This window comes from Clarias gariepinus, chromosome 18 (genome assembly GCF_024256425.1).
Source record: "Clarias gariepinus isolate MV-2021 ecotype Netherlands chromosome 18, CGAR_prim_01v2, whole genome shotgun sequence".
Taxonomy (NCBI): Eukaryota; Metazoa; Chordata; class Actinopteri; order Siluriformes; family Clariidae; genus Clarias; species Clarias gariepinus.
Window position 1 is genome coordinate 3,799,746 of NC_071117.1, and position 26,780 is coordinate 3,826,525.

The window sequence follows — 26,780 nt, forward strand, 5'->3', positions numbered from 1 at the left end:
AATGAGAACTCTAGTAATACATTCAATATGTAACTAAAATAAATAAAATAAATAAAATAAAAGAGTGCGCACATAAAGAAAATAAAACAGACCCGTGTCTAATAAAGCTGTGGACCATTACGTGAATTTCAATTCGATTTGTCATCGTGTGTGGACACTAGTGATGGGACATTTGGATAATTTTAGTAAAATATGAACATACAAATTATTATATATATATATATATATATATATCATTCCTGTTACCTTCCTCGCTGGTGCTTGGTTGTGACATTTCGCTCGAATCTTGAGTCTCTATCACGGACATCTTCATCTACTTATCACACCATTATCAATTGAAATTGCTATTTTATTCAAGCGTCCTTGCTGGAGTGTGTGACGTGACGTCATGTGCAGGTGCAAAGGATCATGTAGCAACCAATAGGGTGTCGGAATGGTATGTTTATACTTCTCATCCAACCACAATCAAATTCGCTCCATCCAGATGTTTTTTTTTTTTTGTTTGTTTTTTTGAATGACAAGCTGAAATAAAATAGGAGTAACGAGGCTATTTTTAAAATGTAAGGAGTAGAAAGTACAGATAATTGCGTGAAAATGTAAGGAGTAGAAGTAAAAAGTCGGCTGAAAAATAATTACTCCAGTAAAGTATAGATATCCCCCAAATTTTTACGTAAGTAATGTAACAAAGTATTTGTTTTTCATTACTTGACTCCTCTGTCTAGACATCAGGGTTATAAAATACATACTATTATAGAATAGACACAGAAGCTGTTGTCCAAATATCAGTCAACAGTATCAGTAGATTCCTCATTGACTGGAGTCTTCATGATCAATTATCTATAGACTATTTTAATATCTGGAATCTAATAATATAAAGAATGAGCTATATTATATAAAACACAGTACATAATAACTTAACTTTAAGAAGGAATCCCTACAGCGTGATGATGGACTGAGACACATTACACAATACATAACTTTCAGTAACACTAATCATATTCATCAATACAAATACATTAATGATGTTAGAGTGACATCACCATTAAATATCTATTATACTTATGGAATTTATATTATTATTAATAAAATATAACCTCAGTAATGCAGACATGTCTGGGTCGGAGTGTAGTGGAAATGTTTCTATAATCTACTCCATAGTGTCACTGCTCTCAACTGAATCAGTCCAGGATTTATAAAACACGTCTCCACATCACACTCACACTCACAGCCGTCTTACAGAGACACAAGTTAGTAAAGACTCGCTTCATACACACCCCTCTGCTCTGAATTTCCTGAGTGGTTTTCTGTTGCTGACCCAAAAGTGGAAGTGGACGTCACGCTACTTTCTACTAATATCACACACACACACACACACACACACACACACTGTATAGTCACAGAGACAGAGACAGCATGTGTACAATAACTAACAGAACATTATTAATTATTATTATCTGAGGAGTTTGTGAGTCTGGATGTAGAATGGAGATGGTCCTCATCTTCACCTTCTGCCTGATTCTAGGTAAGTACAAACACTTCCAAATCCTCATCAGTCTCAGTGTTCAGTATCAGTGTCACATTAAAGCTTTGCACTGATGGACATTTAGCACAGAACTTTTATAGAGAGGTTCCAGTGTTTAAAGTAGTGAAGTTCTCAGGGGTGCTAAGAGCTCCTGGTTATCTTCAGAAGCACACAGAGGAGCTTCCACTTCACTTACTGCATGAGGAAACCTAGATGTTCAAGTCACCTACACATGGGAACATTATCTCTACTTATTTTCAGTGTAAAATTGACTTTGAAGAGTTTGTGTATCTGTATACGAGCTGAACAACAGTCCTTAACTACAGGTTATGTGTTTAAAGATCAGGACTAATGCTTTATCAGTGCAGTCGGCCTGCAGTCTCATCTCTCTTCTTCCTGTTGTTCAACACAGAATGTGAGTTTAGTGTTTTCTATCGAGTCTAGCCGAGAGCAGATAGTCCTGTTGTAGGACGTGTAGGATTTAGATTATTAGTCTCTGAGTGTTTGTTATTTAAAATCCCTGTATTGGTTTCTCCTACTGTATGTGTATCTGTTGTACCTGTCTCTTCTCTTACACGTGTCACAATGTTTACACTTTAATATTCCTGGATACTGAGCTTCATTTTGGTCTTATATGTTACACCATGGTCCTGGATCATATTTCATTCCACTGTATATTATTCTCCAGCTGGTACTGATGCTGTAACTACAGTAACTGGATACAGAGGACGATCAGTTCAGATTAAATGTCCCTACACATCTGGATATGAAAAGAACAACAAGTATCTCTGCAGAGGTAAATGTTCCAGCTGGGACCTTAAAGACGTTCCTGTTCAGTCTCGATCTCCTGTTAAAGACTCCAGATTCTCTCTGTATGACGACACAACAGCCAAAGTCTTCACCGTCACCATCACTGATCTGAGAAGAGAGGATGCAGGAACTTACTGGTGTGTGATAGATCAGATAGGGTATGATAAATACACAGAAATTCTACTGCTGGTTAAAACAGGTGAGTGTTACACAGAGGAGAGTAAAATAATCTTACATTAATTTATTAATCATGAACATATTGTCATTGAGCTTTTGTAATGTCATACAACGACTTATACTGTTTGCATTACGATTTACATTTGAAAATCTACACAGCTGATATTCACCAACATCTGTTAGCTACAGGTTAGCATTAGCTTAGCCACAGGGAGCTAAAGTGTTTGTGCTAAGCTACATAAGGCAGTATGTTAGCAGGATTAGCAGTGTTATCTACATGCTAACCCAAAATATATAAGTTACATTGGAAGAGAATATTTCATATAAGCCAGTAAAAGCTGGTAAAAAAAAGAGGAAAAATAAAATAATAGTTTAATATGATCAAAAGGTGGATTATATGAGACTTAATAACTTTCTCATGGTAACAGTTTACTGGATTCTCCTCCTCAGCTGGAGTAAATCACTATTTAAAACACACCTGTTCTCTGTCAGTGTTGTTCTGAGGAAAAGATAAACTCCTCCCACTTTCCAGAACATTCTGTACAGCACATGCCATCTTACACACACACAGGGAACTTACTGAGTCTGTGTGTGTGTGTGAGAGAGAGAGTTAGGGGCGTGGCCTAAGTAAATTACCCAGACTGTTCCCCTGTGAATAGTGTGTGGGCGTGTCCTGTCTCAGGTCATTATTAGATAATAAAGTGAGACAGAAAGACTGTACCTCTCCTTAGATTCATACAGATTACATTAACTAAAAATATTTATTTTTGATTGAAGTTTTTTTATTCTATTTAATCTTTTTATACACATAATTTTCATGTCGATGTGTGAAGTATCCTCTGAGTTTCAGTTTATTTTAGTGACGCGTTTCAGAATTATATTGGTGGACACTGAGACAGCGCACCCTGTTTATTTTCTTTATTTTACAAAAGCACAATGTGTACAGAAATAAAGGTGGACCCTTAACATATTTTAATGATGTACTGAATTTATCTATACAATCAAATATGATTAAGTGTTTTAAGATCCTTTTATGCTTACCAGAAAAAAATGCAAGTGATCCCTCCAGTGGAAACGCCAACCCCTAAGTGTTTAAGCACCGTGTACAATGTAGAACAGACCTTATTTATCAAGTTTATAAACTCACAGATTAATAAATGAGGCTCATTGGTTTTAAATCTATATCATGTGAGTCTGGAATTTAAATATATACTGTTTCTTTTATCTTTCAGATAATCTCACCAGTACTGTCTCACACACCACACACACCACATTCACTACAAACATCACACACACCACTTCAACACACTCCATGAGTCCATCAGTGCATGCTGAGAACACACACTTAACAACAGGTATGAACTTCTTTCTCGTCCTCGTCATCAAATTTCTTTGGTATCATTCATCATGTCTCGTATTTTTATTTCAGCTAATCCACTAAATGATTCTAACCCTCCAAATTCCACCCCCTCATCTCAGGGTGCGTACAACATCATTTGTGTTAGAGCCTTAATTTACATTTATTTTTTTATGAGAAAGAGAGCACAGATCAATCAAAGACAGCAAACTTAACATTATCTATGAAATATACATGTTTTATGCATCTTGCTCTGCCCTGGATTTTATTTTAACCCTTAAAAAAAAGTAAAAAATGGTGTTTGTTTAGGAAAATTCTAACTGTTAAACAAAATGGTAAAAATATGGGATGCAATGCACAGTGCATTTTTTTTCACAATAAAATCTTTAATTTTTTATTCACTAATTTTAATTCCTTTATGACCAGATTTCTAAGTCAAGACAATCATTCCCAGTCTAAAGGCCACAAAACCAACCACATCATCTGCATCTTTAGTCTCACTTCACTTTTGCAGACGCATCAATTTAAAACGTAATCATTTATGTTAAATCAAAACTATTTACTATTTAACTTTGACCCTTACATTATGATCACATTTCTCTTCCAGCTTTCTCAATGTCCACCATCATCACTGCTGTATCTGTGGTTCTTGTGCTTCTTCTTATTGTCCTGTTATTTGCTGTCGCTTTTCAGAGGAAAAAGAAGACCAGAGGTACAGTACCTCAAACAGACATACATGCACTGTTTAATCCATACAATCATTTAATGTCACTAAATTAAAATTTAACTTTTTGTCTTAGTCTTATTTTTTTAATTTAAGTTTTTTTTTTTTGCCTGTAGTTTAACATCAGTGAGCTTTTGTACACCTTTTAAAATACTCGCCAAACACTTTAGTAGGTACACCAGTTAAACGTCTTGTTAATGCAAATATTTAAGCAATCACAAGGCAGCAATATACTGTACATGGTCAAGACAATCTGCTAAAGTTCAAACTTAAAGCATAAGTATAGGGGCCAAAAGGTTATTTAAATGACTTTGAATGCAGCATGGTTGTTGGTGCCAGATGGGCTGATCTAGATATTTCTGAAACTCCTGATTTACTGGGATTTTAGCACACAACCATATCAAGGGTTTAAAAAAATGGACTGAAGAAAAGAAAATATCCATTAAGTACAGTTCTCTGGTTGAAAATGTCTTGTTGATGCCAGAGGTCAGAGGAGGATGGACAGACTGGTTTGACCTGATAGAAAGGCAACAGTAAGTCAAATACTGTCTCGTTACAACCAAGTTATGCTGAAAAGCATCTCTGAACATGCAGCACGTCAAACCTTGAAGCAGATGCCGAGCTAATAAATTTTGATTTCGGCTTAAATCCTCTTAAACTAGTTTCTTGAACATGACATGGGGTCACTGTACACAAACGGCCTCCGCAGTCACCAGATCTCAATCCAATAGAACAGATTTAAAATGTGGTGGCCATCAACTGAGTGATGTGATCATGTAACTATGAACCAAAATCCTTAAGGAATCCTTAAGGAAACAGCACCTTGTTTAATCTATGTCTTGAAAAATTTAAACAGTTATGAAGGCAAAAAAAAAAAAAAAAAGAGTACTAGCATGGTGTAATGAAGTGGCCAGTGGGTGTAAACTAAATGATATTAGGATTGAATTGTTTTTTTACCAACAAATAAGTTGGATTATTGACTTACCCCATCCTTTCCCACATTCTTCTGTTGAACACTCATGTAGTGAGAAAGGTACATACAGTGGTGTGAAAAACTATTTGCCCCCTTCCTGATTTCTTATTGTTTTGCATGTTTGTCACACAAAATGTTTCTGATCAAACACATTTAACTATTAGTCAAAGATAACACAAGTAAACACAAAATGCAGTTTTTAAATGATGGTTTTTATTATTTAGGGAGAAAAAAAATCCAAACCTACATGACCCTGTGTGAAAAAGTAATTGCCCCCTGAACCTAATAACTGGTTGGGCCACCCTTAGCAGCAATAACTGCAATCAAGCGTTTGCGATAACTTGCAACGAGTCTTTTACAGCGCTCTGGGGGAATTTCGGCCCACTCATCTTAGCAGAATTGTTGTAATTCAGCTTTTTTTAAGGGTTTTCTAGCATGAACCGCCTTTTTAAGGTCATGCCACAACATCTCAATAGGATTCGGGTCAAGACTTTGACTAGGCCACTCCAAAGTCTTCATTTTGGGTTTTTTCAGCCATTCAGAGGTGGATTTGTTGGTGTGTTTTGGGCCATTGTCCTGCTGCAGCACCCAAGATCGCTTCAGCTTGAGTTGACGAACAGATGGCCGGACATTCTCCTTCAGGATTTTTTGGTAGACAGTAGAATTTATGGTTCCATCTATCACAGCAAGCCTTCCAGGTCCTGAAGCAGCAAAACAACCCCAAACCATCACACTACCACCACCATATTTTACTGTTGGTATGATGTTCTTTTTCTGAAATGCTGTGTTACTTTTACACCAGATGTAACGGGACACGCACCTTCCAAAAAGTTCAACTTTTGTCTTGTTGGTCCACAAGGTATTTTCCCCAAAGTCTTGGCAATCATTCAGATGTTTTTTAGCAAAATTAAGACGAGCCTTAATGTTCTTTTTGCTTAAAAGTGGTTTGCGCCTTGGAAATCTGCCATGCAGGCCGTTTTTGCCCTTGTCTCTTTCTTATGGTGGAGTCGTGAACACTGACCTTAATTGAGGCAAGTGAGGCCTGCATTTCTTTAGATGTTGTCCTGGGGTCTTTTGTGGCCTCTCGGATGAGTTGTCTCTGCGCTCTTGATGTAATTTTAGTCGGCCGGCCACTCCTGGGAAGGTTCACCACTGTTCCATGTTTTTGCCATTTGTGTTTAATGGCTCTCACTGTGGTTCGCTGGAGTCCCAAAGCTTTAGAAATGGCTTTATAACCTTTACCAGACTGATAGATCTCAATTACTTTTGTTCTCATTTGTTCCTGAATTTCTTTGGATCTTGGCATGATGTCTAGCTTTTAAGGTGCTTTTGATCTACTTCTCTGTGTCAGGTAGCTCCTATTTAAGTGATTTCTTGATTGAAACAGGTGTTGCAGTAATCAGGCCTGGGGGTGACTACAGAAATTGAACTCAGGTGTGATAACCCACAGTTAAGTTATTTTTTAACAAGGGGGGCAATCACTTTTTCACACAGGGCCATGTAGATTTGGAGTTTTTTTTCTCCCTTAATAACGTAAACCTTCATTTAAAAACTGCATTTTGTGTTCAATTATGTTATCTTTGACTAAAAGTTAACGGTTTTTGATGAGCAGAAACATTTAAGTGTGACAAACATGCAAAAGAATTAGAAATCATTTTTCACACCACTGTATGCTATCATATACAAGGCACAATGTGCCGACTCTTCTCTGGTTAGGTTAGTAATGAAAATGTAATGAAATCAGCCAATAGGAGTCCAACATGAAGTCACATCCATCTGCTCTAATGTGCAATCAAACCCTGAACACAGTTTATAATGGCAGTTGTGGGGCAAAATAAACATCCAACATCCTAATATTGATTCTATAGAAAGTCTTTGTAAAATTTAAACAATTGTCAAAAAACAGCAAAAATATAAAATGTCATGTAGAGTGAATTATTCAGTGATGTGATCCACTGAGGCTATGAGCAATCAGTCTACATACTGTATGATCTGAGTTTAATTACTCAGTATTGCATGCAACATTTTATTTTTTATAATTAAATTAAATGTTCTTTTTGTAACATATATAGATTATTCGTAGAATATAGTAGAATTTTAGAGTTTTGGTGGAATTTAATTAAATTTAACACCATGAATTGGTATAAAATAAATAATATAATATATTTGAATAAATCTCAAGTCTAAAGTGACACAACAGCATCTCCCCTAGCCGATAGAAATGCAGATGCAACACAGACCATTTACAAACTGTATTAATTATTGTTGTTTGTATATTTTATATTATGTGTTCAGCCTCATCTCCAACCCGTCCTGCACAAAGCTCCTCAAACCACAATGTGGTGAGTTGTGTTTCTCCAAAATCTTCTTTAAATTTAACAAAACACAGAATGTTGTAGTCAGATCTGATATACTGCATTAAACCAGCATCACATTAGCTGATTTTCAGTTTAAATTTATATATAGTTTGTAAAGTTAAATGTAAAGAAACTCCTAACTTTGAGGTGAGAACTTGGCAGTGATCTCACATTCCACCTGTATACTGTATGTATCTGTATATGTGTATGAATTAGATTAATGTCTATGTTATAGTTTATAGCAGAAGTATTAACTTCAGTTTTTTCCACAGTTATATCCAGAAATATTTTTCATGTAAGAAAGTAATGATGCAATCAGAAATCTACAGTGTGAGATGTTTTTGGCCAGGCTGTATACTTAAGAGCTTAATTTTAACATGAATGCATTTCTATGATGTTTTAGTAAAAAAAAAAAAAACTTAAAAACAGGTGTTTTATTTTTTTCTTTTCTGCCCAGGTTCCACTTCCTGATTATATTTATGACGAGATTAAAGACAACATAAGTCTTACTAACACACTTTACTCCACTGATCTGACTCCCACAATCTACTCTGAGATTTATTCTGACCCTGAATTACCCACAATTCACTCTGATAATTCACAAGCTGTGTATACTACAGTAGATCACCCATCAGATCCTCCTGATCAGGACTTCTACTCCACAGCTCACTTACCCACAATTCCCTCTGACTCATCAGTCAGCGCTGATCCACCATCGGGTGTGAAATCTTAGGGGTTAGTGTTAGGGGGTGAATAAACTCACTGTGGTTCACAGAGAATTATCATCCACTGTCATTGTTTTTTTTATAAAAGGGCCACTGAGCTTCATGACTCCCACACTGCTGTCTCTTTTTGTTTTGTCCTCTGTCGGCCCACCTCATGACTGTTTCTCCTGGATCTGCACCATCTGCACCTTTTCCTCTGGTCCTCATCTCCCCACACTCTTCAGTGAGCAATTTATTTTTCTCTTCCTTATGTCCCAGTGTTCTCACATCTTCTCATATCTCAAAGCTTAAGTTCCTGGTATTACAGGAGATCAGAAACTACAACACCAATGGATTTTACCACCATATGAAGTTACTGCCAAGGTTTTCGCACAATGTAAGATTTATTACAGTGATATTTTACTACAGACACCACCTTGATAAACAAACTGAGAAAATAGATATTTAATTTCAGTTTCACACCATAAGAAATGACATACTAACAGTATGAGGGTATAAGAAAGCTAAGCACTATTACTGTGAATCTACATCGTAGTGTTAATGTTCTACTTTAGAAGAGATAACAGATATTTCCCATTTGTTTCTCCTCTGTGCCACTCACATTATGGTCCCAATGGCAAAGCATCAGTGAAAGCATCAGTGCCACCTGTCAGTTTGCTGTACGTACCCCCTAAGGAGTGTGAAATATAAGGATATGCCATGTTAATGAAGTGATAAAGTGCTGCTTATAACAGAGAATCAAAAATAAACATTCAATAATTTAACATAAGTGTATAAAATGTATATACCGTTATTATTATTTTAATGTGTGTGCCAAGGATGATGCCCTCAATCCATGAATGCAGTCTGTTTAACATTGATTTCACGATGTGCGGAAGGGAAATGTATGAATCTGCGTGCAGTCCAGATAAAAATATTTAGGTATGTATAAATAACTAATGCATAAATGAATAAATAAATAAATATGTGATTTATAAAGTACAGGGTTAAAACAGATGTGTCTATTGTGCTTTAAAATGTCTGAAAAAATGTTTAAAAAAGGTTTGTGGTTGAAAAAGTTTAAATTGTTAAATGTTTAAAATGTACAAGTAGTTTATTGTTTTTTTGTTATCTTTTATAAAGTTGTCACTTCGCCAGTGATCATTTTCTAAAAATTGTATGAGCAGGTTTTTATTATTTATTTATTTATTTATTCATTTGTTTGTTTGTTTAAACTGGAAGCTCTGGGGCGGAAGAAAAGCGGAAAAAGGCGATGATGCAGTTACAATGTGAAAAAACATTTAAGGTGTTTACTACAAAAGTTTCAATATGAGTGTTGGATTGTCAGCAAGATAATCTAATAGAATGCAAACATACTTCGAGTTCAGATAGAAGTTCATTTAGTGTAATATATCTAGGTAACAGACTTGTTAATACAGCGAGGCGAGTGTAGCAACGTGAACAGACTGAGTCAGTCAGCTAACCCAGCTACACGTGCTTCAGTGGACTGTTGCTTATCTGAAGATATGGGACAACTTTGTGGATGTGATCAACAGCTGACACTCGCCGTGTGTACAGAAACAATTAGACTAATTGGAAAATCCCCAAACAGGGAACTAAGTTGTACTGGTTTTCTCTTGGTTTGTTTCTCTTTGGAATTAAATGATTGTTGAGTTTTTGGTCTCGGCGACCCCAAGCACTGAATCAGGCCTCATTTATTTGGACATTAAGCTAATTAGAAAAAGAAAGCCAATTAAGTTATTTTATATGAAAGCAAACACTGTTATGACTCTGAAGTGTGAGTGCACATAGCTGTTTTATTCTGTTCTTATAATATTATACTTTAGCTTAAGAGGTAAGGTTGTTATAATGACCCAAGTCTTATAATATTGGAATAAATGAATAATCTGAGTTATCATAAAAGTAGATTAGAATAAAATGACTCAGGGAACCTTTCTACATACATTAAGAGTAAATAGCCTACATATGCATGATCTGCTGTGCTTTAAGAGGAGGATTTAATCTTCACTGTTATTAAAACAAAACCTACAGCATGTTTGTTATTGGACCAGTTACATTCAGCACCACTTTGCAAATGTCAGAAAAGTTTTAATATGACTAAACTTGCATTTTCCTTTGTGCTTAATAAAACATCTGATTAAACATCTTATTAAATCTGTGTCCATGTAAACAGTTAAGCTGGAATCTTCAATCATAATCATTTCAATATGGCTAAAGAAATAATGTCCGTGTATCAAATTCAAATTTTATTTGTCACATACACAAACATACACAGTACGAAATGTAGGGAAATGTATTATACGACTGCTATTGACCCTAAAAGAGAAATAAAGTTTACAAATAAGAAATAAATATAAATAAAAGAATACGATAGAAATTAAATAAAAAAATTAAATTAAACTAGGAAAAAATAGAACTAAAAATAAAAATAGAAATGTGCTAGAAAAAAATGGAACTAAAAATAAAAATAGAAATATGATATGATATGCATAAAAATAGAAATATACTGTACATAGAAATATGATGTGCATAAAAATAGAAATATACTGTACAAATTGAAATATACTGTACTGGTGTGCAAATATGCATAGAACAAAGTGTCTTTGTGCAGAGGTTATTAAAGTGTCTTTGTGCACTGGTCCAGGATGTAAACGTAAACATGTAGTGTAGTTGTGAAGGTAGGTGTGCAAAGTTATTAAAGTGTCTTTGTGCAATGGTCCAGGATGTAGATGTACAAAATGTAGTGTAGATATGAAGGAAGGTGAGCGTGTAATTGTCCATAGTGTCCATGGATGTAAAAAGATTGATAGATTTGATCAATTATGAAAAGATTGTGTTAGTTCATGGTTGTGGTTGAGAGACCTTATCGCCTGCGGGAAGAAGCTCCTCCTTAGTCTCTCTGTGTTGGCCTTCAAGGAGCGGAATCGCTTCCCAGACCGCAACAGAGTAAACAGTCCGTTATTGGGGTGGCTGAGGTCCTTCACGATCTTCCTGGCCTTGGTCAAGCACCGCTTGCTGTAGATCGAGTGCAGGTCAGGGAGCTCGATGCGGATGATGCGCTCAGCTGATCGCACCACCCTCTGTAGAGCTCGTCTGTCCTGCATGGTGCTGTTCCCGAACCAGGTCGTGATATTTCCCGTCAGGATGCTCTCTATGGTGCAGGAGTAGAAATTCCTGAGCACCTTGGAGGGCAGTCTAAAGTCTCTCAAGCGTCTGAGGTGGTAGAGACGCTGCCGGGCCTTTTTTACCACGGTGTTGATGTGACAGGACCATGCCAGGTCCTGCGTGATGTGAACACCGAGGTATCTGAAGCTGTCCACTCTCTCCACTGGGCTCCTGTTGATGACGGGGGTCTGGTAGTTCCTCACCTGCTTAGTGCTGAAGTCCACTATCAGCTCCTTTGTCTTACTGACGTTCAGGAGGAGATTGTTTCTCTGGCACCAGTTCTCCAGATTTCCAACCTCCTCCAGGTAGGCCGTCTCATCGTTGTTCGTGATCAGGCCCACCACAACAGTGTCGTCAGCAAACTTGATGATGGTGGTGGAGCTGGTAGTGGCCACGCAGTCGTGGGTGTACAGAGAGTACAGCAGGGGGCTCAGAACACAACCCTGGGGGGCTCCAGTGCTGAGAGTGAGGGAGGCTGAGACATGTCCGCCCATCCTTACTGCCTGTGGTCTGCCAGTCAGAAAATTGGAGATCCACTGACACATTGATAAGCTGAGTCCCAGGTTCTCCAGCTTGGTGGTAAGTGTGGAGGGAATTATGGTATTAAATGCAGAACTGTAGTCGATGAAGAGCATTTTCACATAATTCCCCCTCCGAGAGTCCAGGTGAGTGAGAGATGTATGGAGGAGATGAGAGTTTGCATCGTCTGTGGAACGGTTTGGACGATAAGCAAACTGTAGTGGGTCGAGTGTGTCTGGTAGTGAAGAGATGATGAAGTCTCTGACCAGGCGTTCAAAGCACTTCATCACTACTGAGGTGAGGGCTACAGGGCGATAGTCATTGAGGGAAGCAGGATGAGGTTTCTTTGGGACAGGAACAATGATGGATTCTTAGAAGCATGTGGGGATCACCGACTGAGATAAAGAGATGTTGAATATCTCAGTGAACACAGGTGCTAGCTGGTCTGCGCAGGCTCTGAGAATGTGGCCTGAGATGCCGTCTGGTCCTGCTGCTTTCCTGGTGTTCACTCTCTTAAAGGCTCTCCTCACGTCATGCTCGGTGATGATGAACGCGCTTCCGCTGCTGGCAGTGACTTCCTGTCTGCAGCCGTTAGCGCCGCTAGCATTAGCATCGCTAGCGTCTTTAGCTGCAGCCTCGAAGCGAGCATAGAAAATGTTCAGCTCGTCTGCCAGAGACACGTCTGCGTTTATCATACCGGATGTTGGTGCTTTATAATCCGTAATTGTCTTTAATCCCTGCCACAGGCTCCTAGAGTCACTCTGTTGGAGTTGTGACTCTAGTTTCCTCCCGTAGAGCTGCTTCGCCTCTTTCACCGCCTTCCGGAGGTCCGTGTTGTAGGCAGCGGTGCGAGATTTCAGAGCGTCGCGGATGGTTTTATCCACCCACGGCTTCTGGTTGGGAAACGTTTTAATAGTCTTTTTTTCTACAGTATCGTCCGCTAGTTTCCCGATGAATCCCACAACCGCTTCCGTAAACACGCTGACGTCATCGTCGGAGCTGTTTCTGAACATGTCCCAGTCTGCGTCATCGAGTGCGTCCTGTAACGCGGCCACCGATTGGTCCGTCCAGCGCGCGACCTCCCTCTGAACCGGAACTTCCTGTTTCAGCCTTTGTTTGTATTTTGGCATGAGGAAGATGGCGGCGTGGTCGGATTTACCAAACGGTGGACAAGATTGTGCCTTGTAGCCGTCCTTGACTGTAGTGTAACAGTGGTCCAGTGTCCTTTCGCCCCTGGTGGGGCAGGTGATGTGCTGATTAAAGTTCGGCGCTGCGCGTTTGAGGTTGGCACTATTAAAGTCCACCGCCACAATAAGCGCAGCGTCCCGGTGTTGTGTTTGTTGTTGTGTGAGTGCCTCATGCAGCTCACATAAGGCAGTGTCCCTGTCCGCTTGTGGTGGAATATAAACGGCGCTGATTATGACCGATGTAAACTCCCGAGTAAGGTAAAAAGGACGACACATGATGGACAGTAGTTCCAGGTTTGGTGTGCAGGAGCGTGTGAGAGGAACAACACTCGCGCTGTTGCACCAGCTGCTGTTTACCATTAAACACACGCCGCCTCCCCTTGACTTCCCCGAGTCCCGCGCCTGTCCATGCGGTGAACCGAGAAGAACTCGGCCGGCTGGATGGCGTGGTCCGGCACCGCTGGGTTCAGCCATGTCTCGGTGAAGCAGAGGAGATTGCAGTCCCGATTGTCTCTCTGGAACTTTATCCTGGCCCTGAGGTCATCGAGCTTGTTCTCCAGTGACTGGACGTTGGCGAGCAGGATGCTAGGCAGAGGTGTGCGGTGTGCACGGGCTCTCAGCCTGTTCCTGACGCTGGCTCGTTTCCCTCGGGGCTGCCGCTTCGCGTCGCGTCCTTTGTTGTCCCTCAGGATCACACTCGGCCAGCTCGGATCCGGAGTTAAAAACGTCGAATTGTGAGTACATTGTATACCAATAGAAACAAGAGTGTCTCTATCATAACTAATGTACTCCATGGTGGTAATTTTGCCGGTTTTAAAACGCTGTAAACTAACTTAAAGAACAAAAACAAAGAAAAGGTGGTCGGAGCAGTCGTGACGGCAGCCGACCTCACCGGCGCCATCTTGATCATTGTGTAAATGTATGTAGTGACAGGAAGCTGTTCATGGGAGGTTTATGGTGAAACACCTCACCTCAGTTACACTACAGTTAATCCTGGAGTACATCTAGTTCAAATCCAAGGACTGTTTATGTACAAAAGTAAATACGCTGCAGATGATGACATGCACAACCCTGGTTATTGAAGTCACAAAATCAGAATCCATTAACTCAAATGCAGTCCCTGGTCTCAAAGAGCCCTCCATGGGTTACTCATGACAACCCTTCACAAGTAAGAATAAAACATATATAAATATATTTAAGTGTTTTTACAGCAGCTAAGCTCAACACTTCACACAAACACTAAGTAGTTTCCTATCACTGGCTCAAAAGTGGAAGTGGATGATACTTTCTGCTGAGACCACATAAACAGAGTAGTCACAGAGACAGAACCACACACTGTCCCCGCTACTGACAAACCACATCCCACCATGCTTCTTTGCTAAAGTTTCCATGGCAACAACACTAATGTGCCCTTGTAGGCTCTTAAACCCAGGAAATATCTACAGTATATTAGTTATATTCTATCCTAAATATCACTGAACAGGATACATTTTACAAAATTCCAGCAAATTAACACTCATGTCTGCTGATAAGAAGAATCTCAGTTAGCTGTGTGCATTTTACTGCTTCATAACTATACTCTTCATATAGTTGACCAATAACGTGTGGCTTAAACAGAAAAAAGGAGAGGAAAACCCAAAAGCAGCTCCCAGGCAGAGAACCGGCTCCAGTCGTTCACCTTAAAGAGCAGCTCTAAGAGCCATATTGTTCTGACACATCAGTAGTAACAGACTGTTAAAGAGTGACAGGAAGCAGTTCATGTGAGGTTTATGGTGAAACACTTCTTCTTACTAACACTACAGTTAATCCTGTAGTACGTCTAGTTCACTCAGATAAAAGTTAATGTACAGAACACTGATATTAAACGTTGTACATTTTACATCATCGAACATGTATTGTGTAATCTAACAGTTTATACTGCAGTACACACAGACACTGTTTATTAGATTAGTATCAGAAACACTTTAATTTTACAGTGCTTTAACAGGGGCTGAGGTCGACACTTTAGACACACGCACGCACGCACGCACATACACACACACACTTCCTGAGTTTTTTTTTTTTCTTTTTTTTTGTCACTGGCTCAAGTGGAAGTGAACGTCATGCTACTGTCTACTGTCTAAAACAACAAATACACCCTGTAAAGTCACAGAGATAGACAGTGAGTGTGGGTACGATAACTAACAAAACATTTTTAATTATTATTAATATAATTATTATTATTATTATTATCTGAGGAGTTTGTGAGACTGGATGTAGAATGGAGATGGTCCTCATCTTCACCTTCTGCCTGATTCTAGGTAAGTACAAACACTTCCAAATCCTCATCAGTCTCAGTGTTCAGTATCAGTGTCACATTAAAGCTATGCACTGATGGACATTTTACATGACATGCATGATTTGGACTATTAGTCTGAGTGTGTTATGTTATATTGTTTAATCCAACTTGTACTGAAGTACACACACACACACACACACACACACACACACAAACATTAACAATGTTTACACTTTAATATTCCTGGATACTGAGCTTCATTTTGGTCTTATATGTTACACCATGGTCCTGGATCATATTTCATTCCACTGTATATTATTCTCCAGCTGGTACTGATGCTGTAACTACAGTAACTGGATACAGAGGACGATCAGTTCAGATTAAATGTTCCTACACATCTGGATATGAAGAGAAGACAAAGTATCTCTGCAGAGGACAATGTTCTGTTGTGGCCATAAAAGACGTTCCTGTTCACTCTAAATCTCCTGCTAAAGACTCCAGATTCTCTCTGTATGACGACACAACAGCCAAAGTCTTCACCGTCAACATCACTGATCTGAGACCAGAGGATGGAGGAACTTACTGGTGTGGGATAGAGGGGAGAGTGTATGATTCTTACACAGAGATTCTACTGCTGGTTAAACCAGGTGAGTGTTACACAGAGGAGAGTAAAATAATCTTACATTAATTTATTAATCATGAACATATTGTCATTGAGCTTTTGTAATGTCATACAACGACTTATACTGTTTACATTACGATTTACATTTACATCTGAAAATCTACACAGCTGATATTCACCAACATCTGTTAGCTACATAAGCGTTAGCTTAGCCACAGGGAGCTAAAGTGTTTGTGCTAAGCTACATAAGGCAGTATGTTAGCAGGATTAGCAGTGTTATCTACATGCTAACCTAAAATATATAAGTGACATTAAAAGAGAATATTTCACAAAAACCAGTAAAAGCTGGTGAAAAATTAGGAAAAATTAAATTATAGTTCAATATTGTGGCGTGGGCGGGGCAGCGGCTGACGACCAGCATGCCTTGCGGGAATGTCGGTGTGTTCACCATGATGGGGAAAGGTTTTTGGGTTAGTGGCTTCGGCCCTGTTGTGTGTGTTGGGTGTGTGACGTGTGAAATGTGCTCCAGTTCAGGCTGATGCTGAATTGGATGTAGGCTCCTGAGTGAAGGTGCTGCTCATGCCATACCTGCTGTGTGCCTAATAAAGTACTCCCAGCCATTGCATTGGGCAGCAAATAAGCTCACTCGTCTCTCCAGCATTCTTTCCGGCGTAAAAACGCTACAATATGATCAGAATAAGGATTATAAGAGACTTAATAACTTTCTCATGGTAACAGTTTGCTGGATTCTCCTCCTCAGCTGGAGCAAATCACTCTTTAAAACACACCTGTTCTCTGTCAGTGTTGTTCTGAGGAAAAGATAAACTCCTCCCACTTTCCAGAACATTATGTACAGCACATGCCATCTTACACACACGCAGGAAACTCACTGGGTCTGTGTGTGTGTGTGAGTTGGGGGCGTGGCCTTGTGAGTAAATTACCCTGTGAGTACAATGTGGGCGTGTCCTGTCCTTATTAGTCATTATTAGTTAATGAAGTGAGACGGAAAGAAGCAAATACAGAAAGAGAAGACGGATCTGCTTCTTTTAGGATTCATACAGATTACATAAACAAAGAATATATTTTTTTTAATTTAAGTTTATTATGAATAAATTAATTTTTTTTATTTAAGTTTCTTCATTTAAAAGTAGACCATTTAATCTTTATATAGTTATATTTCTCATGTCTGTGTGTCTGCAGTTTTCTCTGGGTTTCAGTTTATTTTAGTGACGTGTTACAGAAAGACAGTGACGGAGACTAAGACGGCTGAAAGCGCACCCTGTTGAGTTTCGAATTTAAAAATAGACTGTTTATTTTATCTTTCAGATTCTCCTCCCATCAGTACTGTCTCACACACCACACACACTATATACACTACACACACCACACACTACAAACACACCACTTCAACACACTCCATGAGTCTATCAGTGCATGCTGAGAACACACACTCAACAACAGGTATGAACTGCTTTCTTGTTCTCGTCATTAAATTTCTCTGGTATCATTCAATATATCTTGTATTTTTATTTCAGCTAATCCACTAAATAATATTATCCAACCAAACTCCACCCCCTCATCTCAGGGTATGTAAAATATTATGTGTTTTTAAACCTTTACAACCATTTATTTATATAAGAAACAATACACAGATCAAACAGGAAAAATGGCCACATCTGGGAGATGTAAATAATTTAAGCATCGTGCTACGTTCTTCCTTTTTTTCATTTTTAAATAAAGATAAAGAATACATTTTTCTCACACACACACTATATATATATATATATATATATATATATATATATATATATATATATATATATATATATATCTATATATATATTGTTGCTCAGGATTTCTGGCCTGATGTTCAGTATTCAGTAAAATCACTATAACAACCTGAGTGGCTTATGAAATTTAAAACTGCTGCCCCAGTGACATCCCTACCTATTATTGTACTTCCACATGTGTGGTATTTATTCAGGTTAAATCTACACATGGTTCACCTACACCTCCCTCAGTCTGGTCTGTCTGGTCTGAGATCTCCGGATTGAAAACAGTTTAATTACACCACATCGAGACACATCAACATTCTAAAGGCCACAACACACACACACACACACACACACACACACACACACACATGTTGTAAATAAGTAACTGTTTGGTTAAAATTAGAATCTAAATGATTAGAATAATGTTTCTCTTGCAGGATTTCCAACATCCACTCTCATCATTACTGTGTCTGTGGTTCTGGTGCTGATTCTCTTTGCTCTTATATTGACTGTCACACTACAGAGAAAGAAGAAGACTCGAGGTACCGCAAACACACACATGCATGTTTAGTTTCAGTCAAACAACCAGTTTTATACTTTATGGCTGTTTGATTTGACCAGTGCCTGTGCAATTAGGACTAGCACTTAATGTTAAATTAGATAAATGATTGGGGAACATTGTGTCATTTAGAAGAAAAAAAGAAATGCCAAGGCTGTTTAGTGTGGGGAATTGTAGTTTCACTAAAAACCACCAGTGTTTTTAGTGTTAAAGTGAGTTTTTCCACATTTACATTTAGGCATTTGGCAGACGCTCTTATCCAGAGCGACTTACATTTTTATCTCATTACACATCTGAGCAGTTAAGGGTTAAGGGCCGCGCTCAAGGGCCCAACAGTGGCAACTTGGTGGTTGTGGGGTTTGAACCTGGGATCTTCCGAACCGTAGTCCAATTCCTTAACCACTGAGCTACCCCTGGCACTGAGCTACCCCTGTGAAAGTTTTTCCAGACCTGAAACTACGGAAATAAAATCCTAAATCCAGGATAGTGTCAGTGGTTGAGGGATTATAAAAGCACTAAACAAACATTTTTATTGGTTTATGTAAGTTTTGAAAAAAAATCTTCTCATTGTATGGGAGAGAGTAAAAGATGTAAGTGTGTGTAGATTTGTAATGTGAGTGTTAACATTTGTGATGTGTGTGATGTTCAAGTGTGTTTATACCTGTGTGCGTGTCTGTGTGTGTAAAAGAGAAAGAGACGCGAGTGTGTATGTGTGTGTGATATAAGTGTGTTTGTGGGTGTGTGTAAGTGTTAACATTTGTGATGTGTAAATGTGTAAAATAGGCCGCTGAAGCTGGGAAAAAAATGAATCACACTATGATTTTACTCAATGTGATATCATTGAACATTAAAGTTATTAATCACTTTTCAGCGTAAGTTTAAGACATTATCACGGCTGACCAGTTTAAGATATTAAAAATCACTCTGCAATTTTGCATCCTAAATGTCTTTAGATCACATGGGCCTGGTTTGGTGGTGATCGTATAAATTCCTTAGAAGGAGTAAATCGAAATCCATCGGGTGCGTTTTGTCAAATGACACAAAATAACTGACTTAGTTAAGCCCATGACATACAGTGTGAAAGTTGTTTGGCCTAATAAGCTCTAAATGTGTTCCGGGTTTCGCGTGCATACGTCCAAGTGTGCATAAGCTATGCAGCGGAATCTCATCTAGGGGCCCCTGAGGGCCACATGCCATGCCCAGGGCTCAAACTCTCCTAATGACAGCAGATTCCAACCTGTCTGCCAATTTTCATGAGTTTTTCAGCATATTAAGACCCCAAAAAGACCAAAACAATGGATAAAAAAATTATCATCAGAAAAACAGTGCTTGGGCCCTATCTATACAGTGAATCCTTGGATTATGAGCATAATTTGTTCCAGAAGCAGGCTGGTATTTCAAAACACTCGTAAATCAAAGCGAATTTTCCCTCAAGAAATAATGGAAAATCAAATTCATTCCACAGCCCATATATACATAAATACATAAAAATAATTTATAAAAAATTTGAAGTAAAAATAAAACAAATTAACCTGCACTTTAAAAAAAAGTTAAAATAAATCCTGACAGATACAGTAAGTGCGACAGGCAAGTGCTGCTGTTTATGCAATCAACTGATCACGTTTCAGAGCCCCTCTCCCAGCCTGCATGTCGCCATCCCGATAATCTTATCTAATCCACGAACATAAAGAAGCCTCTGTAAAACTAGGTTGCAGGAAACTTCACAAGGCATGGGGCAGGAATTTTGCTTTGCCTGGAGCCACACTAAGACCTCGAAGTGAACCCAAAACTAAGGGTGTAAATCGGCGATCCGGTAAACAAAGTGGACAGTTTTATAGCTTTAACCCAAGTTGGGGAAGGGGACCTCTAAGTCACACTCTGACACTCGTTGACCTCCAGAGCACATGTTTTTCAATGAACAAAGAGGCATACAACATGGACACTATTTTAAGCCATCTTTAAAGTGTGCCAGTAGGACAAAATGCATATACAGTACATACATTTACTCAGTATGTTTTATTCCTATGTGTATGATATTTGATTATTCTGCATAACCTAAAAGTTGTAATCAGCATTTAGAAATGCCTTTTATTAGATAAAGGAAGGAATGAGTGGGTAAGATATGATACTGTTGGATATCAATCTAAAGCTGGCTTTATTTAAAGAACGTTGGTGAACATTTAAAATTGGTAGCATAAACAGAGCTCATGCTAAATTACTTTATAAGAGGTATTAAAACTCCAACCAAATGAGCCCATGTGACAGCCGAAACACAGGGCTAATGTATGCACAAAAGGGGTAACCACGTGAGGCATGCCTAAGCCCTGCAACCACATCCGATTTTTCATATGTTCAGTGGTGTGAAAAACTATTTGCCCCCTTCTTGATTTCTTATTCTTTTGCATGTTTGTCACACTTAAATGTTTCTGCTCATCAAAAAACTGTTAACTATTAGTCAAAGATAACATTGACAAAGATAATTGAACACAAAATGCAGTTTTTAAATGAAGGTTTATGTTATCAAGATGGCGCCGGTGAGGTTGGCTGCCGTCACGACTGCTCCGACCACCTTTTCTTTGTTTTTGTTCTTTAAGTTAGTTTACAGCGTTTTAAAACCGGCAAAAAAGGAAGGAAAGGACACTGGACCACTGCTATACAACGGTCAAGGATGGCTACACGGCACAATCTTGTCCACCGTTTGGTAAATCCGACCACGCTGCCATCTTCCTCATGCCAAAATACAAACAAAGGCTGAAACAGGAAGTTCCAGTTCAGAGGGAGGTCGCGCGCTGGACGGACTAATCGGTGGCCGCGTTACAGGACGCACTCGATGACGCAGACTGGGACATGTTCAGAAACAGCTCCGATGGTGACGTCAGCGTGTTTACGGAAGCGGTTGTGGGATTCATCGGGAAACTAGCGGATGATACCGTGGAAAAAAAGACTATTAGAACGTTTCCCAACCAGAAGCCGTGGGTGGATAAAACCATCCGCGACGCTCTGAGATCTCGCACCGCTGCCTACAACACGGGACTCGCGTCGGGGGACATGGAACCGTACAAGGCTGCGTCATACAGCGTCCGGAAGGCGGTGAAAGAGGCGAAGCAGCGATACGGGAGGAAACTAGAGTCACAACTCCAACAGAATGACTCTAGGAGCCTGTGGCAGGGATTAAGGACAATAACGGATTATAAAGCACCAACATCCGGTATGACGAACGCAGACGTGTCTCTGGCAGACGAGCTGAACACTTTCTATGCTCGCTTCGAGGCTGCAGCTAAAGATGCTAGCGATGCTAATGCTAGCGGCGCTAACGGCTGCAGACAGGAAGTCACTGCCAGCACCGGAAGCGCGTTCATCATCACCGAGCATGACGTGAGGAGAGCCTTCAAGAGAGTGAACACCAGGAAAGCAGCAGGACCAGACGGCATCTCAGGCCGTATTCTCAGAGCCTGCGCAGACCAGCTAGCACCTGTGTTCACTGAGATATTCAACATCTCTTTATCTCAGTCGGTGATCCCCACATGCTTCAAAGAGTCCATCATTGTTCCTGTCCCAAAGAAACCTCATCCTGCTTCCCTCAATGACTATCGCCCTGTAGCCCTCACCTCAGTAGTGATGAAGTGCTTTGAACGCCTGGTCAGAGACTTCATCATCTCTTCACTACCAGACACACTCGACCCACTACAGTTCGCTTATCGTCCAAACCGTTCCACGGACGATGCAATCTCTCATCTCCTCCATACATCTCTCACTCACCTGGACACTCGGAGGGGGAATTATGTGAAAATGCTCTTCATCGACTACAGTTCTGCGTTTAATACCATAATTCCCTCCACACTTACCACCAAGCTGGAGCACCTGGGACTCAGCTCATCAATGTGTCAGTGGATCTCCAATTTTCTGACTGGCAGACCACAGGCAGTAAGGATGGGCGGACATGTCTCAGCCTCCCTCACTCTCAGCACTGGAGCCCCCCAGGGTTGTGTTCTGAGCCCCCTGCTGTACTCTCTGTACACCCACGACTGCGTGGCCACTACCAGCTCCACCACCATCATCAAGTTTGCTGACGACACTGTTGTGGTGGGCCTGATCACGAACAACGATGAGACGGCCTACCTGGAGGAGGTTGGAAATATGGAGAACTGGTGCCAGAGAAACAATCTCCTCCTGAACGTCAGTAAGACAAAGGAGCTGATAGTGGACTTCAGTACAAAGCAGGTGAGGAACTACCAGACCCCCGTCATCAACAGGAGCCCAGTGGAGAGAGTGGACAGCTTTAGATACCTCGGTGTTCACATCACGCAGGACCTGGCATGGTCCTGTCACATCAACACCGTGGTAAAAAAGGCCCGGCAGCGTCTCTACCACCTCAGACGTTTGAGAGACTTTAGACTGCCCTCCAAGGTGCTCAGGAATTTCTACTCCTGCACCATAGAGAGCATCCTAACGGGAAATATCACGACCTGGTTCGGGAACAGCACCATGCAGGACAAACGAGCTCTACAGAGGGTGGTGTGATTAGCTGAGCGCATCATCCGCATCGAGCTCCCTGACCTGCACTCGATCTACAGCAAGCGGTGCTTGACCAAGGCCAGGAAGATCGTGAAGGACCTCAGCCACCCCAATAACGGACTGTTTACTCTGTTGCGGTCTGGGAAGCGATTCCGCTCCTTGAAGGCCAACACAGAGAGACTAAGGAGGAGCTTCTTCCCGCAGGCGATAAGGTCTCTCAACCACAACCACACCACTATGCAGAACTAACACAATCTTTTCATAATTAATCAAATCTATCAATCTTTTTACATCCATGAACACTATGGACAATTACACGTTCACCTTCCTTCATATCTACACTACATGTTGTACGTTTACATCCTGGACCATTGCACAAAGACACTTTAATAACTTTGCACACCTACCTTCACAACTACACTACATGTTTACGTTTACATCCTGGACCAGTGCACAAAGTCACTTTAATAACCTCTGCACAAAGACACTTTGTTCTATGCATATTTGCACACCCAGTACAGTATATTTCAATTTGTACAGTATATTTCTATTTTTATGCACATCATATTTCTATGTACAGTATATTTCTACTTTTATGCACATCATATTTCTAATTTTTATTTTTAGTTCTATTTTTCCTAGCACATTTCTATTTTTATTTTTAGTTCTATTTTTTTCCTAGTTTAATTTAATTTTTTTATTTAATTTCTATCGTATTCTTTTATCTATATTTATTTCTTATTTGTAAACTTTAATTCTCTTTTAGGGTCAATGGCAATCGTATAATGCATTTCACTACATTTCTTACTGTGTATGTTTGTGTATGTGACAAATAAAATTTGAATTTGATTTGAATTTGATTTGATTTGAAAAAAAAACTCAAAATCTACATGGCCCTGTGTGAAAAAGTGATTGCCCCCCTTGTTAAAAAATAACTTAACTGTGGTTTATCACACCTGAGTTCAATTTCTGTAGTCACCCCCAGGCCTGATTACTGCCACACCTGTTTCAATCAAGAAATCACTTAAATAGGAGCTACCTGACACAGAGAAGTAGACCAAAAGCACCTCAAAAGCTAGACATCATGCCAAGATCCAAAGAAATTCAGGAACAAATGAGAACAAAAGTAATTAAAATCTATCAGTCTGGTAAAGGTTATAAAGCCATTTCTAAAGCTTTGGGACTCCAGCAAACCACAGTGAGAGCCATTATCCACAAATGGCAAAAACATGGAACAGTGGTGAACCTTCCCAGGAGTGGCCGGCCGACCAAAATTACCCCAAGAGCGCAGAGACAACTCATCCGAGAGGCCACAATAGACCCCAGGACAACATCTAAAGAACTGCAGGCCTCACTTGCCTCAATTAAGGTCAGTGTTCACGACTCCACCATAAGAAAGAGACTGGGCAAAAACGGCCTGCATAGCAGATTTCCAAGGCACAAACCACTTTTAAGCTTAAAGAACATTAAGGCTCGTCCCGTTACATCTGGCGTAAAAGTAACACAGCATTTCAGAAAAAGAACATCATACCAACAGTAAAATATGGTGGTAGTAGTGTGATGGTCTGGGGTTGTTTTGCTGCTTCAGGACTTGGAAGGCTTGCTGTGATAGATGGAACCATGAATTCTACTGTCTACTAAAAAAATAGTTTTTCACACCACTGTATGTGTGTGCGTACATTCAAGAAGCGTAGTTTCACTTAGATTAGTAAAATCAATTCTTGTTTCTTTATAAAGAACTATTGTCTTGGTCATGTATTTTAAAGTGTAAACATTTTGCTCAGATCTTAAGTTACCTTGCTCATGATTGCTAAATACTAGATTTTGTGTTATTATTGTTGGCCACGTGATATGCAGAACTGTTAAGATACACTTAATTATGCTTAACGCTGGATGGCTAGTCGATAAAGTGTACAGTTGATTATAAATTTTGATTCAGTTAATAAAATTAACCTGAATCGTTAAAGATTCGATAGACCTCTGACCCAGAGCTAAACATTACATATTAATGGTGAAGAATGCGACAGTCATTATTATGTAAACCTTACACAGCAATGACACACACTGAGCCAAAAAATTATTATTATTATTATTATTATTATTATTTTAAATGAAATAACAGATAATTGATGTAATTCCAGCATGTGCACTCAGGTCAACTGTACAAACCTGTAAGTTTAAGTTAAAACTCTTTGTTATAATCGCTGTACTTTATTTCAAATTCAGTGCACTGAGGTTCACAATTAAATGTATAAACATAATCTCTGTGCCAGCGCTGAGAGTCTGCACTGTGTATTTACTTAAATTTAACTCTGTCTCTCTTTATATCTCTCTGCAGGCTCTGAAACAGTGACACAATCACCCAGAGAGGTACATGAATATAATTTACTACAAGTATCACTTACACACTTTACTTTAATTGTACTACCTCAACTGTAATTGTAATTTTTATTTTACATTTTAGACAAATGAAGATTATGAAAATGACCAAAATGTCCTTCCTGTTAAAGGAAGAGAAAATGTCACTTTATCTGAATCTGTCTACCAGAGTCTGAACCCAGCCACCAACCAATCAGATTCAGTCTACCAGAGTCTGAACCCAGCCACCAACCAATCAGATTCAGTCTACCAGAGTCTGAACTCAGCCACCAACCAATCAGATTCAGTCTACCAGAGTCTGAACTCAGCCACCAACCAATCAGATTCAGTCTACCAGTAGCAGTATTTATTGTGCCTGCAAAATACATGTTGCCTGGCCTGAGAATTACTAATTTTATTTGTTTTCCTTTTTTTTTTGCATTGCTTCATAGGAAAATAATAATAATAAAAGATCTTCAACCTGCAGTCAAAATGTTACAACATGTGTTGCCAAGTCTGCATGTACTTCTGCTCTATATACAAATAATTATTATTATCATTATTAAACACCTTGCTTGTAGTTCGTCCAAAAAACATAAACACAAATGCTATATTAGTTTCCATTTTATATATATTTTTTTTTTACACCTTTTATTTTTACACTTTGCTTATGAATGTAAAGCTGTTTGAACACCTTCATGACATTTTACAAAATTTAATCACAAACAACACACAGAGTGTATAATAAAAACACTCAGTACCCACCACTCTAACTTAAAAAAAAGTGATATATGCTTTATATTAATAAATTAATTATTTTTAAAAATGTACTGTAGTCATGGCTTATGTAGCCCACAGAGTGACTCTATCATGTTCAATAGAGTATGGAAGATAACTACGAATAATGTGTAGACCAGATTCAGTAGGTTCTAGGTTTGAAAGGGGCCTTTAAGTGATGTTAAGTGATGCAGTAAGTCAGAAACACAAGACAGTAGTAAAAATTAACTATTTGTATTTACCATTTGTGTGTGTATGTTTAACAAACATCAAAAATGGAATTCAAATTATATTACAATGTTACCAATGAGAACTCTAGTAATACATTCAATATTTTACTACAATAAAAAAAATAATAAAACAGACCCTGGTCTAATAAA

General features: G+C 39.1%; 1 protein-coding gene and 1 long non-coding RNA gene across 2 annotated transcripts in view; both read left to right on the forward strand.

The window, feature by feature from the left end:
• Positions 1 to 1,482: 1,482 nt before the first annotated feature.
• The window catches only part of LOC128506321 (CMRF35-like molecule 1), a 103,174-nt gene continuing 77,876 nt past the window's right edge, over positions 1,483 to 26,780 (forward strand). The window contains exons 1-6 of the mRNA XM_053476733.1: positions 1,483 to 1,522; positions 2,211 to 2,318; positions 2,412 to 2,531; positions 3,742 to 3,864; positions 3,939 to 3,989; positions 4,474 to 4,578. Coding sequence (XP_053332708.1) covers positions 1,483 to 1,522; positions 2,211 to 2,318; positions 2,412 to 2,531; positions 3,742 to 3,864; positions 3,939 to 3,989; positions 4,474 to 4,578 — 547 coding nt within the window. The remainder of the gene's footprint in view (positions 1,523 to 2,210; positions 2,319 to 2,411; positions 2,532 to 3,741; positions 3,865 to 3,938; positions 3,990 to 4,473; positions 4,579 to 26,780) is intronic.
• On the forward strand, positions 17,967 to 25,623 carry LOC128506324 (uncharacterized). Its single transcript, XR_008355703.1, has 3 exons — positions 17,967 to 18,002; positions 18,401 to 18,733; positions 25,604 to 25,623. It is a non-coding gene; the product is annotated as an uncharacterized LOC128506324 (long non-coding RNA).